Raw genomic sequence first — 19,121 nt, forward strand, 5'->3', positions numbered from 1 at the left:
GTATTTGTTGTTATAGTGGCAACAGAAATAGGTACATCATTTGTGAAAATTTCAACTGTCTAGCTATGACGGTTCATGAGATACAGTCTGGTGGCAAACAGACGGACAGACCGACAGACCGACAGATCGACAGACCGACAGACCGACAGACGGACAGACGGACGGACAGCGGAGTCTTAGTAATAGGGTCCCGTTTTTACCCTTTGGGTACGGAACCCTAATAAGTAACATATATAAACAACCTTTAAAGTTAGTATTTTTCAATTAAGGAAGACTCGGAGATGGCGAAAATATAATAAAGTACCTATTGCCACAGGGCGGACACGCTATAAATTAAAAATCACTTGCGTTTCTATGTGTGAACGGCACGTCGGCATGCGTCATTATGTGAATAAGTTGAGCGGCCGGCAAACGGCCGTCAATCTGCTGTCGCGGGGCGAGGTAATTCGAATCGGGGCGGGGCGGTGCGTGACCGTTCTATATGATAATTGTTATATCCTCTTATTTAATACTTAATACGTATTACGTATGTGAGGATTAGAATTAAAACACTATTTATTTATTCAGCCGGCGCGCCCACAACCAGAAGGCTTTCCAGCGTAATGGCGGACCACCCTCAGTGTTGCCAACGCTACCCGCTCGTTTATTCCAGACACCACATCTCTTCCTTTTTAACAATTTAAAAACTAATTAAAACTCTACATGTATTATCAAAATCATACCAATGTTAACAAATATTTCACAGCTAATGACCAAGAAATATAATCTACACAAGTCATATATTTCACAATTGGTAAACAAGAATTATAATCTACATAAAACCATATGGTTCACAGCCAAGACATGAAATATAATTCACACAAGAACATATGTTTCGCAGCCAGTAAAACAAGAAATTTAATCTAAACCAGGAAATCTGTTTTACAGACTTAGACATAAACACATATCAACATAGCTGTACACACATTTATAAAAATCACATAGATGTATTTAAAGTACTATATGCTATTTTCAATATATCCTACTTTGTCTTACTCTCAGACCTTTAACCCATTACATACCTTATGCTGTTAACACCCATGGTACACAACAATCAATAATGACACTATCTCAGTCTTAATCATGACTAATAAGCATATGTTCGAATTACAAAACATAAATATCAGTATCACTTAACCAATACAAATAACAAGTGTAACCACCACATAACACAACAATACAATAGCATAGACTTTATTTAATTAGACAGACCCTTGAATTATAATAACTAAACATTTATTCAGAATCAGAATCATCAGTGAGAGACTCGGACTGTTCTTTGTTCTTCCCACATACTCTCCATTCTCCTTCAACTTTTTTTAAATGAACTATGTTTCTTTTGTACTCCTGCCCAGTTAGATCATTCCGAACATTAATATCGCCTCTATTAGCACTAGTAACAGTATGAGGTGTAGAATTAAAATTGGGTGTTAATTTGTTCTCTTTAATCATGTTTTTTACATATACCTTCTCTCCTACCTCTAAACTGTGTTCCTTTGCTCCTCTTTTGCGATCTTCCTTTAATTTTCCTTTTTCCTTCATTTCGGTGTCCTTGTCCCTCACTTCTAGATCCATTTGCATGTGCTCAATATCTAAAAGATGAGGGATTTTGTCCCGGAACAGCCTGTTGAAAAAAAGTTCACAAGGTGACTTCCCAGTAGTATTGTGAGGGGTACTGTTGTACATCATAAGGTAGTACAGCAAGTCATCTTTCCAATTAGTTTTGAGGCTTTGGCTAATCTTAAGACGTTTGACAATGTCGCGATTTTGCCGTTCTACTTCCCCGTTCATTTGAGGCCAATAAGGAATTGTGTTGTAAATATGAATACCTAGTTCACTACAAAATGTTTTAAATGATCCACTTGTAAACTGTCTCCCATTATCGACCGTGATACTAACAGGAGCCCCTAGTCTTGAGAATATCTCTTTTAAAACATTAATTGTATCTTGTGATGTTATGGATTTCATAATTTTAATTTCCTTGTAACGACTATAATAGTCTATGACTACCAGCAAATAGTCTCCACTTGGTAGTGGCCCTAAAAAGTCTGCTGCTATGTCAACCCAAGCTTGCAATGGTAACTGCCGTCTTTTCATAGGTACAGGTTGACTAGGTCCAGAAACTAATGTGCATCCTTTACAGCTCTTGACCATGGCTTCTGCATCTCGATCGATTCTTGGCCACCATACCTTTGAACGTAACCTACCTTTCATAGCTACGATTCCAGGGTGCCCTTCATGAGCTGCTTCGAGAATTTGGTGTCGCAGTTTAAAAGGAATGACCAACTTGTTTCCCCGTAGTAACATTTCATCATGTATCCATAATTCGGACTCAAATATTTTGTAAAGATTTACTTTGTCATCCCACTCACTATGCAAAATACCCTGTTTTACTAACCTAAGTTCCGTATCAGAATGTAAAGCATCTTTAATTTCTTGAAAAGAGACAGCTACTGGTCGAGCAAATTGTACTATTTGGTTTATGTGAAATTCCTCATCGAATGAATTTGAATTTGTGGGAGCACAGAGTCGAGAAAAAGGATCTGCTATGTTTTGCTTGCCCGGACGATATATTACTTTATAGTTATATGATTGTAACCGTAAAACCCACCTTTCAATGCGAGGGCAAGGTTTTGATCTAGTGCCAAATATAACCTCTAACGGTTTGTGATCAGTTATAAGATCAAATTCCTTTAGGCCGTATAAATACATCCGAAAATGTTCTACTGACCACACCAGTGCAAGGGCCTCTCTTTCAGTTTGACAGTACCGTTTCTCAACATCTGTCAATGTTTTATTTCCATATGCTATAACTCTAGACCCTTTACTGTCCCATTGAATAAGTACAGCGCCCAGCCCAAAAGGACTAGCGTCAGCCATTATTTGTGTTTTATCACCAGGGTCGAAATATCCTAAAGAAGTAATGTTACTCAAGCTATTTTTAAGATTACTAAATGCAAGACTTTGTTCCTGTTTCCAGTAACTGGTGATATCGGTGTTTTTGTGCAATTTTAATCTCAAAATCTCACGAAGTGGCTCTGTAAGAGTTGCTAAATTAGGAATCCATTTACCAATGTAATTGACTAGGCCCAAAAAGCTCTGTATCTCTTCAATAGTCTTTGGTTCCCTGAATGTTTCAATACCTTTGATATATTTATCTAGGGGTTTAACCCCGTCAGATGTCAGTTCATGTCCAATAAATTCAATTTTACGGGAGTTAAAAATACATTTAGCTTCATTTAAAAGCACATTATTCAGTTTCAGAACTTCTAATACATGATTTAATCTTGCATTATGCTCAACCTCATTTTTTCCAAAAACAATGATGTCATCAATGAAATTGACAACACCATCACACGGCAAAAGCATCCTTTCAAGGATTTTTTGAAAGTGTTCTGGTGCACATGAAATGCCAAACATTAATCGTTTGTATCTAAAGAGTCCTTTGCCTGTGATGAATGTTGTCACGTCCCTAGAGTCTTCACTAATTTCTACCTGATGAAATGCTTCTTTGATATCAAGTTTTGAGAAAACAGTGGCCTTTTTGAACTTAGGAATTAATTGTGCTATTGTAGGCAAAGGATGATTTTCCCTAATAATAGCCTTATTTGCACATCGCATGTCTACGCATATCCTGAGGTCCCCGTTACTTTTTAATATTGGTACTATGGGGGACACCCAGGAGGCTGGTTTATCTACAGGTTCAATAATGTCCTTAGCAATTAGTTCGTCTATTTTAGAATTAATTTTGTTTTCTAATGGAATAGGTACTCTTCTATATGGTTGACTTACAGGAGTGACAGCCTTATTTATAGCTATTTTTAATTGAACGTCTTTAAACTTGGGGAACAAACCTTCTGAGACATTATTAACACTTACCCCCATTTTGAGAACATTTAGCAAAATAGCAGTGTCTTTGCCTAGTAAATCTCTAGGCCCATCCTTGATAACGTAGAATGTAGCTTCTTGTTCTTCAGAACCCATTCTAATGTTGGCTTCAAAACGTCCTAACGCCGTCAATGGTTCTTTGCTGCCATACGCCATAAATACTCTATCCACAGATTTATCTTGACTGGTTACTTGAATCGCATTAGCTTTTAGACGATTCCATGTTGTGTCAGTGATAATGTTGCATTTGCTACCAGAGTCAATCAGTATGTCTACATCAACGCCACCGATTTCACATTTTACTGTATCACCTTCATCCATGTTGAATATATAATCAATTGTTGTATTTTTTTCTATCTTGGATTTCTTCTTATCTGGCTCCGGGTCTTTTCCTGCTTTTCCTTCAGAAGTGGCATTAAGCCTCCGTTTGTATGGTCTTGTCCGACACATTTTTTTGAAATGCCCCTTAAAACCACATTTCTTACATATCTGGTCTTTGGCTGGGCAAGTTGTACAATCAGCTTTATGTCTTCTACTACCACATCTGGTACATCCTGTTGTAGAGTTAAACTTGTTGCCTTGAAATCTCTTCTGCTTGGCTTCAATTTTGTTTATGAGGTCCTTTGGTGCCTCCTTTTGAAAATCTGTGAGTTGTCGCTCTACAGTTTCTAGAGTATTGGCCTCTGTTATGATTTTATCAACTGTAGCGGCATCTCCAAGTGTTAGTATTTTCTTCCGCAGCTCTGCTGACCTACATTTCTCGGTGATTTGATCAATCAGGTTATCGTCATCTTTAAATTTGCATTTTGAGCTTTGATTACGAAGTCTTACTAAGAATTTTTCAAATTTTTCCCCTTCTTCTTGCTTTATTAGCCGAAATGTGTGCCTCTCATACACATAGCTTTGTTTAGGAGAAAAATATTCATCCAACTTCTTGACAGCTATCTCGTAAACATCAACTTCCTTCCCTTCATTGTCCTTTGGCTCTGCATCCGCACCGGGTATGTTGTAATAAATTTCCTGCAGACCCAGGCCACCCGTATGTAATAATGTGGCCCTCTTTTTTTCCGGTGTTTCTACTGCAGAAGCAAGAAGGTAGAGCTGTAGTCCTCTCTTCCATTTCTCCCATCTATACCCTAGGGAGTGTGAATCTCCATCACAGTCAAATGTCTCTGGTCCATCAAGCATTTCCTGAAAAATGAACATTTAAATTTTTTGTGCAATAGCCAACATACTGTTCACTCTTTCCTTCATCTTATTAACCTCTAGTTGCCCACAAATTAAAACTTACCCAGACAATAGTAATTGTGATCTGTCCAAATGAAGATACAAAATACTAGTCCTTTTATAATTCTGAGCAACTAGGGAATAATTTATCTATTTATTATGTTTTTTATATATGAAAATACCACCAAGCATTCACTTTTTCCTTTAAATTACCCTGTACATGCAGGTCATATTCCAGTTTTCATAATGCAACTACTTTTATTTTTTACTGGATAATACTCAAGGTACATTTTATGAATAACTAACAAGTACAATAAAATTCATTTTCATCAATTTATCGCTTTATTCGTTCCCATCCATTTTGTGGGGTGTATGATGTATTATTTGACAACTCGGACGTACGAGCTTACATCATTTCCGGCCGCAGCCATTAGTCATTTGACATTTAGCGATTTCTTCCCATCATTTTATGGGGTTTATGGCTTTACTAGGACTTTACAACTCGGCCGTACGAGTAACCTACACCATACATCCGGCATCAGCCTAAACCAACTTGTTGGTATTTTCATTATTTGGGTTTATGGCTTTACTAGGACTTTACAACTCGGCTGTACGAGTAACCTACACCATACATTCGGCATCAGCCTAAACCAACTTGTTGGTATTTTCGTTATTTACGACATGAATATACATTAATTTACTGTATCGTTTGTCTATCGCAAGACAAGATTGAATTGAATTGTACTTATTTAGTTAAAATTTCGATACCATTTATAATCATCAGACGCCGCTGCAATTGTTAGTAAACATGGCGTCTTATTTGTTTCTGCACGCTATTTGCCATATTTCGTGTTTACTTACAGTTTTTTGATTTACCTCGTCGTCACTTGTTATATCCTCTTATTTAATACTTAATACGTATTACGTATGTGAGGATTAGAATTAAAACACTATTTATTTATTCAGCCGGCGCGCCCACAACCAGAAGGCTTTCCAGCGTAATGGCGGACCACCCTCAGTGTTGCCAACGCTACCCGCTCGTTTATTCCAGACACCACAATAATACTATTACTTATTCTTTCATAGATGTCGTTTTTGTAGTCACAGCAACATAATAACTCGATCATTAACAGTATTATCACATTAATTAATACCAGCAATCATTCTACTTGTCATGGGAATATCAGGTATGTAAATCAAATTACTTGGAATTTAAGCACATCTCTTCAATCACGCTAATTGTACCTTTGTGAAGCATCTAGATTGATATTCTTGTTATAACATGAATAATGGATTTAAAATCATTGTAACACGTTGACGCTATGATTTTTTATTTGCAGTATGGTTAGTATTTATGATAAACTATAATTAGTATAAGAATAATAAAAAACAAACAATAAATAACAAAATAAATTACAACTAACTTGAGTAACAAAAAATCCCTTGACTATAATTTGTGCAAACTACTTGTTAGGTTTGGTTATGTGACTAATTAAATACTTATTAGCATATCGGCAAGGGTAGGCAACGCACGCGCATGTAAATATCTCTAGTCTGGTGTTGCAGGCGTCCATAGACTACGCTAACTTCTTAGCATCAGGCGGGTTGTGTGCTTGTTTGCCACCGACGGCGACGTGGTATGAAAAAACCGGCCAAGTGCGAGTCGGACTCGCGCACGAAGGGTTCCGTGCCATTACGGAAAAAAACATCAAAAAAATCACGTTTGTTGTATGGGAGCCCCATTTAAATATTTATATTATTCTGTTTTTAGTATTTGTTGTTATAGCGGCAACAGAAATACATCATCTGTGAAAATTTCAACTGTCTAGCTGTCACGGTTCATGAGATACAGCCTGGTGGACAGACAGACGGACAGACGGACAGCGGAGTCTTAGTAATAGGGTCTCGTTTTTACCCTTTGGGTACGGAACCCTAAAAAAGGACTGTTTTCATATGGACATATTGCGTAGCTCGCACTTAAAGGGGCCTCGCGTAAGCCAACCCTTTTTATTATCTTGGGAAAGCACATTGAAAGAAAAGGGTCTCGCAGATGCGACTTCGCCCACGGCTGAAGTAGTTCACACTACCCCACTGATAATAGTGAAAAACTGTTGACCGTACGAATTTCATTTCGTTTTTTAAATGAAAAGTTTACGGTACTTACTTCAAAACTTTTTATTCACAAACGTAATGAATATTCACGATTGGTAAAGGATCTGCCGATGTCGTATCAGGATATCCGGCTCGCGACGACTCGGACAGATATAGCTCCCGCGAACCACTCGCAACCGGCGCGCCGCCGGCGGGTCTGCTGAGGCTAATGCGTGTCGTACAGGGTGAGTGAAGTATTAAGGTACCGTTCTTTTATCAGTAAAGGAGCCCACTGATTCAAGTCCGCCAGACGATATCGGCCTGTGAGTTGTTTGAAACTGACAAATTTTTGTCCTAACTGACTGTTAATCGTTCGGCGGACTGATAATCAGTGGGCGCCTCGACACCAGTGGTGTCAAAAAGGTTGAATAGGAACCCAGGATTTGCCGATGTCGTGTCAGCATATCCGGCTAGCGACGACTCGGACAAATGTAGCTTCCGCGAACTACTTGCAACCGGCGCGCTGCCAGGTTCGCTACGTCTAATGCATTGTCGTACAGGGTGAATATATTAACTTAAACAATAACTTTGCACTAAGTTGGCAGTGACAATGCATATGTAGGTACATGGATGGCCCATTAGGAGCCCCATATATACGTACTGCATTGCGACATTATTACTGCTACAAATGTCACTAAATCTCTTGTGCTCACTTTTCACTCTTTAGAAACCAGTACCCTCTTGTACGACATGCCTGTGCCCAAAGGTGGGACTTAGACCCAAAGTGAAATTAGTTGTTTATTTTGTAGAAAATATTCCGGTCGAAAATACGGGTTCGGTATCTGTGGGTTCGGTATTTTATTGCACAACAAACTTTTTCTACACTTTTCTCTAGGTAGGCAGACCTACGAGGACCCATTCCTACTTAAATCTTGAAATCATAATAACGTCCTTTTTTTAAAGATGTTGCTGTTACCGCATACCCCCTGTGACCTAGAGAGGCGTCGGGGGTTATGTGGGACTCCCATCTCACATTCCTTTCTCTTAGCGAGGAAAGGGGGAGAAGTCCTACCCACTAAACCCACATCGGCTTTACCCGCATTGCCGTATGGGAGACGTAGACGTATGGGATCACGAACATTCTGCCATGACGTCCCCGAACGTAATTGGTCCTAACATTTTGGCAAAAACATATTATATTATTGCTTCCCATTCTGACTCATTTGGATTACTCCACCCGGTATGCCCAAGCAACACGTGCGGCTGCATGCGCGGCACGGGTGAGGTCTCTGGTGACCCACGTGCCCCGTGTTTAGAATTGACAACTTGTTTCTCGTGGATGACAGGTTTAGTTTATCTACATGTTTGAGAGAAAGCGGTAACTGTTTTGTTTATGTAATATGAATTGGAATAGAATATAAATGTTTATTTGCTAGGAGTAGGTGGGGTGTGTGTTGATAAAGATGTCTATTGAAATAAAAAATAAACTGAATGACCGTCATGGTCAATTCGAACAACGTGATAATTAACAACGAGAACAATACGAGATCTAATAGATACGTTATAGTTTAGTTCTCAACTAGTTATCTTTTGTAGTTCGTTTCGAGAAACCAATTGTCATTTCACGCTACAATTATTGTGACGTATTGGGATATCCATTGGATGTCTAAGTTAATATCTTAAGCAAATCTTAAAGATATCGTTAAAGAGGACATTCGGAATCGTAGGAATGTCAAATTTGACATGACTTTCTTAAATATCTCATCGTTTCCGTTTCATATCTAGTGGATATCTAATTGATATCTAGATCATTGTTCGAATTGGCCCGTATAACCCACTCTGCCGGTCCTGTGCTGCCACTGTGCTACTCGTACCAATTAAATATACACCAGAAGAGCGTTCGTCATTTTTAGTCAATTTAGTATAGCGACATCTACATGCCGTTGTTTGAAGAGATTACATAAATATTATTATTATTGGCATTTTGTCTCAGAAAATGACACATATAGAATGTAGATAACATAAAAATTCACAAAAGCATAATGTTCAACAGTGTTAAAAATCCCGTTTCGGAGTAATGCGAGATCAAGGCAAAACATTCGGATTTCGAATATGATTGATGGCCGGTAACTATGCTTTCGATGATTCAAAAAGACATTTTGCCAAAATGTTTGCATAAGGAATTTCACACTACGTACACAAACGCAATCATATCTGTTCACTCACTATACTGCACTGCACTTCCTACCTTTTGTAATGAAACACTTCACTTGACAGCTTAATACTCACATGAAGATTTATAAAAATACGTTAAAATGTATTTTAATATGGATAAATGATTTTTTTATTTGCATTAATTATTTTTATATGATTTTGACCCATGTTTTTTCACTGATATGCGTTAAAATTATAAATAACAAGCGAAACCGTCAGCGCCATCTATACGAGAGTAGGCCAAAACTAGTGGCGGCATCTGATCGAGAATCAAATTTTCGTGATTTTCGAGGCACGTTTTTTCCTTAAACTGTATCCATTTATTACGGAGTTATATCTATCTTTGCTATATTGCACTGCACTTCCTACATTTTGTAATGAAACACTTCACTTGACAACTTAATACTCATTTATTCCTTTTTTTCTATATACGGGGCTGTGGAAAAATCTTAACAGCGCGAAGCAGCCGATACAAAAGCAACATCTACTGTGAAATTGGGCAAGTCTAAAGACAACATTACTACATTCAACAATATTAGTAATGTATTTAAATTTATTCCTAAAAGATACACTAAGCGTTAGTATTATCAATACAGGTACATGACCTTGAATCCACCGGTTGACAGCTAGGCATGCCTTTTCACCTAGCTGTAACAGCAAAAAATGGCGCGTACAGAAATTCGCACAAAAACTTCACTTCTCGGTTCAATCAAATTAAAATCGTAATTCAATCGGTTTATTTTTCAAGAAACTATTTGTAATTAGATAGTTAAACTGTTATCGGTGGATAAAAATGTTTAGGTATAGACTTATGGAGTGACTGAAGTGCATTTCAATACAGATTATATAATAAGTTTTAGCAGACGAAGGAAGCAAGGTCAGTATGGCATGGGAAGTTGTAATTTTTTTGTGGGCATTTTTTTCTGTAGTGATGCAATGGACTTTTTTTTTAGGATATGTAAATTTAATGTTATTTGTGCCCAGAATCATGAGCTGATTCCATGCTCCTAGGAAATAAACAATGTCCCAAAATTTTAATATATTTTACGTACTTGCAGTGTTTGAAAAATGGTAACGGAATGGAAAAATAAAACTTGCGACGCTTTTTTCCTCCTAGTAGGAACGAAGGAGCTCGTGACTCTAAGTAGGAAAAACATTAAATTTACCTATTTTGGAAAAAAGTCCAGTGCATCACTACAGAAAAAAATGCCCTCGTACACTTTTTACTCGAAGTTCATACTGAAGTAACACCGAATACGACATTGCCATGGCAATTTGACTAAATATTTAAGACTAAGAATGTACAGCGAGCTGCAAAAGTGCATACTCACTTTATGAATTAATTCCATTCATTAAGTAAGTGGGTATTAACTTTTGCAGCTTTAATCGTACGGCTTAAGCCCGGTTCACATTTGTGGTATTTTCTATAAAAAAGAGACCTCTTACTGTCGATGGCGCTTACGCCGTTATAAACGATGCTCCGATATAAATGCCGCGCGACGCTGTGCGGCGTAAGCGCCATCGACAATAAGTTCCCTTTTCATAGAAAATGCCCCATTTGTCTGAAGTGTCGTGTTGTGTTGATGAGGTTGTGACGCATATCGGTTTCATACATTTAATATGATTGCGTTCATTTTCATGGGCTGTATTGTTTTATTTGGTCTCAGCTGGGGGTCACACTAGTCATTCTCAGATTCAGATAACACAGAGAAATTTCGACCGTGACCGTATAATATTTGCGGTATTTTCTATAAAAAGGGACCTTATTGTCGATGGCGCTTACGCCATTATTAACGATGCTCCGATATAAATACAATGCCGCGCTACGCTGTGCGGCGTAAGCGCCATCGACAATAAGGTCCCTTTTCATAGAAAATACCCCATTTTCGTTACGCTAATGGAGATTACTTGCACAGTAGGAGATAGCGATAATGAATAATGACGTCTGTGACTAATGTTGTATAAAAGATACACTTGATAAAACAAAGTGCTACTTTTCATGTCAATTGTAAGCCCTTATTTCAATTTCAACGTCGTTTATTTCACACATATAAGTTTATAGTACAAAATCAAGTCACTTACACGGTAAATAGTCACTTAATCGAATTTAAACTGTTGTGAGACATACTAACATTAAATCATTTCTCGACCTAGGCTCTCCGAAACACGTCGTGCGAGTGACTAAAACAAGTGAGTCTAAACCGTGAAATTATTTAAAATAGTCACTTACGCGGTAAATAGTCACTTACACGGTAAATATATTTGTTTAGCAGTTCATTTGCTCTACTAAATAAAGAAAATTAAACATATTTTAAGAAATAAAATTATGTACGTAATTTTGTACACATACGAATCATACGATGCTTCCTGGATGCTTCACAGGAAAGCAGCGCATAACTATAACGTAATAAGAATGTGGATTCACATGGGAAAATAGTTTTACGCGGACATATTTGAACCCATGCATCAAATATGTCCGCGTAAAACTATTTTCCCATTGGAGACCTAGCCTCAGAGAGTGGAAAGACAAGGACGACAACCTTTATCTGAGCACTGTACACATAATTACGACTTTTTATTGATTTTTGGAGCACGGAGAAAATTCTCCGGCATTTTCACTTTTTATGACGCGACACGCTGGCAGGAGATATTATTTTGGCCCTCTGCCCTCAAAACTGTTGTACTTACTTGTTTTGTTTCTTTTATTAAGCGTTTTTTAACTCCTGTGGCCATTCTATATGTATGTAGGAGCGACCCATAGATTGAAAAGCAATGATAAACCGGGATAACCACGATTATACCGCCAAAAATGATCGACTACTGACAAACTATTGTTTACATAATCATCCAACTACTTACGGCGTACCTACACGATAGAGGTAGAATAATGATAATAATGACAACAGAACGGTCAAGCGTCCCTGCCTATGACGCACATTCTGAAAACACACATAAATTATATGTGTTTATTTACTGTTTGCGTTAAGGTTGTTGTGTTTAATGCATTTAGGGTTGAAGTGGCTAAGACAGGTATAAATTAAAGAAAACAAGCTAATCGTAACGAAGGGTAAAACAGTATGCCACGTAAGATCATCTAATAAACTTGGTTTCATTTTCTCTGACGGAAATTGTTATCAGTTTAATCCAAGTGCGGGCGATTTGGTCACACTTCGCTTACTTGCGCTTAATTGACTAACGGCGCGATTCGGGAAATGAATTAGAGATTAACTAGATACGAAATAGTAAAGATGTGACGTTCTACGGGTACATTACCTTATGGCGGTTGGCGCTTACGCTATTATTAACGCAGCTCCAATTAATATTGGATGGCGCTTACGTCGCATAGCGCAGTAATAATTTGCGGCGCTATGCGACGTAAACGCCAGCCGCCATAAGGTACCTATTGCCGCTGAACGTCACATCTTTACTATATAATATCTAGTGAATCTCTAATTCATTTCCCGAATCGCGCCGTAACTCGGTTAGACGATTTTGTCGGTTATCGCTAGTAATATTATTGATTGAGGTGGAAACAGATTAACAACAAACGAATACAAGACGGAAAGTTAAGATATTAATGATATAAGTAGTTAAATAATTTATTAGCGGTTTTCATGTTATTAAATCGATGATATATAAATTGCTACCCTACAGTTGAAATGCATGCTGCATGCGATCAAAAATTTGTATACCTGCACCCGTGGGTAAAACACAGAAAAACCTGTACTGTACATAATTTAACACCACAATTCTATTGTACCTATGTTTTCACAAATAAAAATATTCTGATTCTGATTCTGATTCTGATATAAAAATAATTTATATTCAATTATATTTAAGTATGTATTTAGTTTTCATAAACACCTTAAAAGATAAGTAACGATCATTTTGTTTTATTAAAAACAAGTAAGTTGCATTTGTATCATATGCTCATGTAAAACATAAAAACAAGTGATTAGCTGATTAGTACAGTAGTAGTATTAGTGTGTTGTGACATATAGGTATAACATAAAAATGCTATAATAGTACATTATGATACAAGTGTGCTAAGTTGGTCATTACACACGAGGCGATATTGTGCGCGCGAGCTGCAAGCGAGCGCGCAATAAGAAAGCCGATGTGTGTAATGACCAATGCACACGCGTTTCATACGACTTTTTCAACACACTTGCGAGAAAAAAAATAAACTTTCATATTAATCAAATTTTAATAGTTAAAACAGTTAGTATTGTGTGTTGCATCTGTCATACTGCCGGCCGCCCCTCGCCCCGATATTATTAGCAATCAGTTACCTTCTTAACTCAGTCGGATAATATAATGAAAAAGCGCGAGTGGAATAATACACTGAAAGAGCACGCGTGTTTAATATCTAGGATTATGAGCCAAAAATCGGTGGAATAAAAACGTCGTTTTGAGCAAGTGTGTTGAAAACATATTTATGTCTTAACCGGCCTATTTTATTTTACATTAGAGTTGTCGTATCTCAGCTGTGCAACTCAGCATAACTCGCAAAACAATATACTCGTACTTCGATTGTGTATTATTTCTAGTAGGTATATGTTGACCTTAAGTTTCATAATAAAAGTATGTAAGCATAGATCGTGTTTGCTGGTCTGGCTGGTTGTGGTGCTGGTCATGTAATGCCCTCAGCAAACGAATCAAGAGCCAAGGTGATACGTGCTCATTTGTACAATACTGTGAAAATTTACAATACGGCGATTATTTTCGGTTCAAATTATCAGATATTATAATTTTTTTTAATAAACAACATTAATCATAAAATTTTTTTGGTATAAAACAATTTTTGGTGTTTGGTATAAAATAGTAGTGGACAGAATCTTGGGTTTGATCAATATCAGTGGCATAAAAGCCTATTACCTACGGAGACTATAATGCCGGCTGTACACTCTCGGCAAGACACCCCGAGACAGACCGAGAACGAGAGTGTACATGACGCTCCCTTCTCTTCTCGTTCTTTCTCGTCTCGTCTCGCGCTTTTCCGATTGGATCGGAGCGGTGCCGAGACTCGGCGAGTGGTCTCGGCCGAGAGTGTACAGCCGGCATAAGAGAATTTTGAATTGCTGAGATACTTAATTCGCCCGTAAATCATTTTCAGAAATAAAGGCCCTTTTTATATATTACACCTTGATATCTATGTAACGTACATGTACATAAGTAATATAAATGATCAGTCTCCTTTCTTTTCTAATTTTATTTTCTTATTTTGTGATATTTTTATCTTTATCTTTATTTGACATTTTAAAGATGATTCCAAATTGTTCACGTTTGATATCGGCTTTAATTTTAACTTGATTTTTATAGTAACAAATGTTTGTGTAGGTTTTTTTACTTTACATTTCTCACGGTTATTTTATTTGCCTCTTAGAGAAATAAATTTGGGGACTATTTATTTTTAACATACTGACATGGAAACAAAAATAGGTACAAACTAATTTAGGTATATCCTTATTCATTGTAAGGCTTGTTTAAAATTGATGTCATTAACATGGCAAATAAGCTTTTATTTACCATGATAATTACCTTTTAATAAAAACAGCAAGATCGAAAAAATGTCACCTACTAGGTGTAGAATTCCTGAGCTGTATCTAAGTTGCAAAGTAACACGTACATGATGCAGTTATGTATGTGTAATGTATAGATTACTTATCGAGTTGGCTGGGAGTCTTTAATGGAATATTTTATTGTCTCAACTTATCTTCACTACATAGTATAAAACAAGTCGCTATCCGCTGTCTGTATGTCTGTACCTATGTATGCTATAAATTATTAATTTACATACAATATATATACAGTGGTACTACGTAAACGAAATTAATAACTAGCTTAAATCTAAAATAGGCCCTTGAGGCATTGTACCAAGGATGCTGGCGGCATTTCCCCGCTGTATCGCAATGCTGATACGTTGTGCGAGGAAGCCGCCAGCTCTTGGGTCACCAGTTACGTCAACCAGACGCTTAGCGAATTCTGCAAACAACTTGTGCGCGCTGGGACCCAATGGACCCAGAGTTTATGTTTGTGTAAAATATGTTATGTATGCTTAGATCTTTAAAACTACGCAACGGAGTTTGATGCGGTTTTTTTAATAGATAGTGATTCAAGAGGAAGGTTTATATGTATATAATTTGTAAAGGTTTTGTGTAAATTAGTTAAACTACCCGTGCGAAGCCGGGGCGGGTCGCTAGTCTCATATAAGAACATAAGATTTTAAGTACAAAAATGACAATCAGATCTCAGTTACTTAGGGCACAAGCTTTTTATTAACTTGCAATGTACCGATGTATGTATGTACGGGTCAAATCTTGCAAGTTAAATTTGACCCACTTCCCTATTTCCAATGAAGCTGAAAATTTGCATTTTGATAATTTGTAAGTCGGGTGACAATTCAATGTTATGGTACCACCGAGCTGATCTGTTGATGGAGACAGGTGGCAGGTAGGAACTGTGTGATAAAACAACGAAACCTAATTTTGTTAGGGGTTTTTAGAATTGTCTAGACAAGTATTAGATTCCTGTGGAAAGAAGAGTACAGTCAGCGATAAAAGCCTGTACCAAAAATGAAATTTTTGCCAAAAACTTATTTTTACATTAAATTCACAAAATTTCTTATCATGGCTCTGAACCGTTACCGAACTCTTAATTTTAAGTAAGTAGGTAATAAGTAAGTAATATAAATGATCAGTCTTCTTTCTATTCAAATTTTATTTTCTTCTTTTGTGATATTTTTATTATTTGACATTTAAAAACGATTCCAAATTGTTCACGTTGACATCGGCTTTAATTTTAACTTGATTTTTATTCAATTGTTTAATATGTTTTTCTTTATACATGACACGATGATCCTTATTGGGAGAGAAAATTAATTTATTTTATATATTTTTATTTTGGCGAACATGATGAGAAGGGAAACATAATTTTGACATTGATGCAAATTTATAGTGTAACTTTTATTATGAAATTAAGAAATTTAAATCTAAATCTTCGTCGTTATCAACATATCAACATAGCCAACATCCGATTATTAGTATTTTTAATCAATTTCTGTGGTTGATCGTTTTTTTTTAAATATTTGTTAAGTACTTATTAATATAGGTAACACATCAATTCAATTTTTTGCTTCAAAACATGCCGCGATTGCTGTAGGCAAGAAAAAAATAAAGGGCTACTTACTGGACGGCGAATTACAGGCTCCAGAACAAGCAGCGCAGTCCTTCGCGTCCACACTTAGGGACAACGTCGGGGCCAAGCTGGGCCTCGGACACAGCTTACACCCCCCATTATACACCTCACACAAACATACATTCTTGTCCATACCCTCCACCTTCAGCTCATTCAGGCCAACCCCAAACCCATCACTTTTCACTAACGACGTCAAACGATTTTGTATATACCCGCACGAATGCGGACATACAAAATTCTTATTAGAAACCGAATTTAAATTGTCATTCTGATTCGTGTCCAGATCCAACTGGTATTTATCCTCCTTCTTTTCCGTGCTCCCGGTCACGAAGGAAGTTAAAGTGACTTCTGAAGCGGACCTGACGGTATTATTAAGCTTGTATTTAGTCATGATTACGTAAAATTAAGTATGTTTCAAAAACTGACGCGCGGGACATTTCCTGACATGTTTTTGTTCGCACTATTTATTGTTTGCATATTCGCGCTCAATTTATGCGATTCGTGAGATGGGTGCGTTCGCCCGCGACGCCTGCCGAACGCGCTGTGAAGGCGCTCGAGGGTGTTTGGCTTGGACTTGGTGCTACTCGAGAACTTATACATATCTATGATGACATAGATGATTGTACTTATATCTATGTATGTAGCTAGTTTTTTTATGACAGTGTAATAAACATTCGTCTAAAAAGAGTGGAAATCTAATTAGTGAGGTGTAATGAATTAATATCCTGTGAATAAAATTGGTATCACTACCGACAATCTTCAATTTAAATTTAATTACCTCTGCTACTTTGCTTAGCTAATGTTTATAGTTTCTATTTTGGAATAAACAATACCTAAAAAAACATATGTTATTTCATATTTATAATTATTTATTTTTTATTTATTACTAAAATAGTATTTGTTAATCGAGAAAACGTTGGATTTTTTGCGTTGTATGTTTTTTATATCAATGAAAAATATATTCATTTCATCAAATAATAAATCGAAAAATATATAAAATAATAATAGGAAGAAAAAATAATCAAAAAAGTGCCGCCCGAACAGGGACTTGAACCCTGGACCCTTGGATTAAAAGTCCAATGCTCTACCGACTGAGCTATCCGGGCCTTGCGAAACTGTCTGAAATAGCGGTACAGTTGCTGTGACCACGTGATCTTACATTTACATGTCGTTGTGAACAAGAAAATAACACGTGCTATTATTTAACAGTTGTTACATGATTTATGTAAAATACTTGAATCGAGTAAAAGAATGATTCATACATATTAGCCACGGTAATAACTATAATTTTACTACTGTTCAGTAATACTTGTTACCATGCACCTTACGTTACAAAATTAAAACAAGATCTTTATTAAAATTATTATGTAGTGAAGGTCAAAAAAAATTGAAGGGAACCAACTGATCATTAATATGTATCCAATTCACACGTTATCAATCAAAAATAATTAGGTTAATTATTTATTAGGTACCTATAAACTTACTAATACCTACTATGTCTTCAGGCGGTTCCCTGAGCCAGAAGGCGAAAAATCTCCTTTTATGATCAATGTTTTTCTAAGAGGCGTTGATATTCGTAGACGTGGAAAAAATATATGTAGTTCTTGACTATATTATCTTTAATAACACAGCTTCCGATACACGAATTATGATACTTCACTCGATACGATTAATTCCCAAAGTAACCTCTAACTCGGACTTTTAATCAAACTTTACTCGGTTATTTATTATGTGTGTATAAACAAAAAAAGAAGAAAAAACAATCTTAACTTAAATAGTAATTTCATAGCTTTCAAATTTCGACATTTTAAGGTACCGTTAAATAAAAACCGACAAAATTCGATCAAAATTGACACTTGGCGCGCATGATCTTTCCCGTTCTTTCTTGCGAAATGTGACAGTGACAGCGGCAAACCGATGGAACGGCCTTCATTTTGAAATTTCTCATAGAAATAAAACAAGCGATTTTACGAGTAATACAACACCATTTCGTAATAATAGGTAGGTAATTCCTCTCCCCCAATCTACGCAGGACAAAATGCACTTCAGAGTAAGGTTCTTTTCCTGTCAGGACAAATTAGACTCTCTCTCCATTGTACATGGTTCAATATTAGCATGCGAGGATTTGTATGCATTCTGCGCCCTTGGGGATAGTCCAAGGTTACGCGAGGGGTGTGTTGTGGTACTTGTGGTTAGGGTTACCAGATACAAATTTTGAATTTCCTGAGAAAATTCCTGAATTGCGAATATTTTTCCTGACACTCATCGTTGAGGGATGGGGGGGGGGGGGGTTAAACAAGATGATTTACCTACATTATTTTTAATTACAGAAGCAGACGATACCTACTTCTTATTATACATGATTTCGATAGAGTAACTTATACTAGAGCGGTACTGTCACCATCTGTCGACACACTTTAAAACTAAAAATGAAGATTTATAAAAATACGATAAAATGTATTTAA

At 36.8% G+C, this 19,121-nt stretch overlaps 2 protein-coding genes and 1 non-coding gene across 4 annotated transcripts in view; all 3 read right to left on the reverse strand.

Moving 5' to 3' along the window:
- Positions 1-17,201, reverse strand: part of LOC134744455 (sodium-independent sulfate anion transporter-like) — a 66,463-nt gene extending 49,262 nt beyond the window's left edge. The window contains exon 1 of the mRNA XM_063678270.1: positions 16,648-17,201. Within this exon, the coding sequence (XP_063534340.1) occupies positions 16,648-17,047 (400 nt within the window). The 5' untranslated portion in view covers positions 17,048-17,201. The remainder of the gene's footprint in view (positions 1-16,647) is intronic.
- On the reverse strand, positions 561-6,153 carry LOC134744451 (uncharacterized protein K02A2.6-like). 2 transcript variants are annotated; one of them, XM_063678265.1, is made up of 3 exons: positions 6,016-6,153; positions 3,919-5,118; positions 1,526-1,663 (listed from the first exon to the last, which is right to left on the reverse strand). In XM_063678265.1, exons 2-3 carry the CDS (start codon positions 5,113-5,115, stop codon positions 1,625-1,627), a joined length of 1,236 nt encoding a protein of 411 aa, XP_063534335.1. In that variant the 5' UTR covers positions 5,116-5,118; positions 6,016-6,153; the 3' UTR covers positions 1,526-1,624. The 2 variants fall into 2 exon arrangements, with proteins under 2 accessions (XP_063534333.1, XP_063534335.1); XM_063678263.1 differs by having other exon boundaries at positions 561-5,118.
- A 488-nt stretch (positions 17,202-17,689) lies between the features above and the next one.
- Positions 17,690-17,762, reverse strand: Trnak-uuu (transfer RNA lysine (anticodon UUU)). The gene has a single exon. It is a non-coding gene; the product is annotated as a tRNA-Lys (tRNA).
- Between the last annotated feature and the right edge of the window lie 1,359 nt (positions 17,763-19,121).

This window comes from Cydia strobilella, chromosome 9, assembly GCF_947568885.1.
Source record: "Cydia strobilella chromosome 9, ilCydStro3.1, whole genome shotgun sequence".
Taxonomy (NCBI): domain Eukaryota; kingdom Metazoa; phylum Arthropoda; class Insecta; order Lepidoptera; family Tortricidae; genus Cydia; species Cydia strobilella.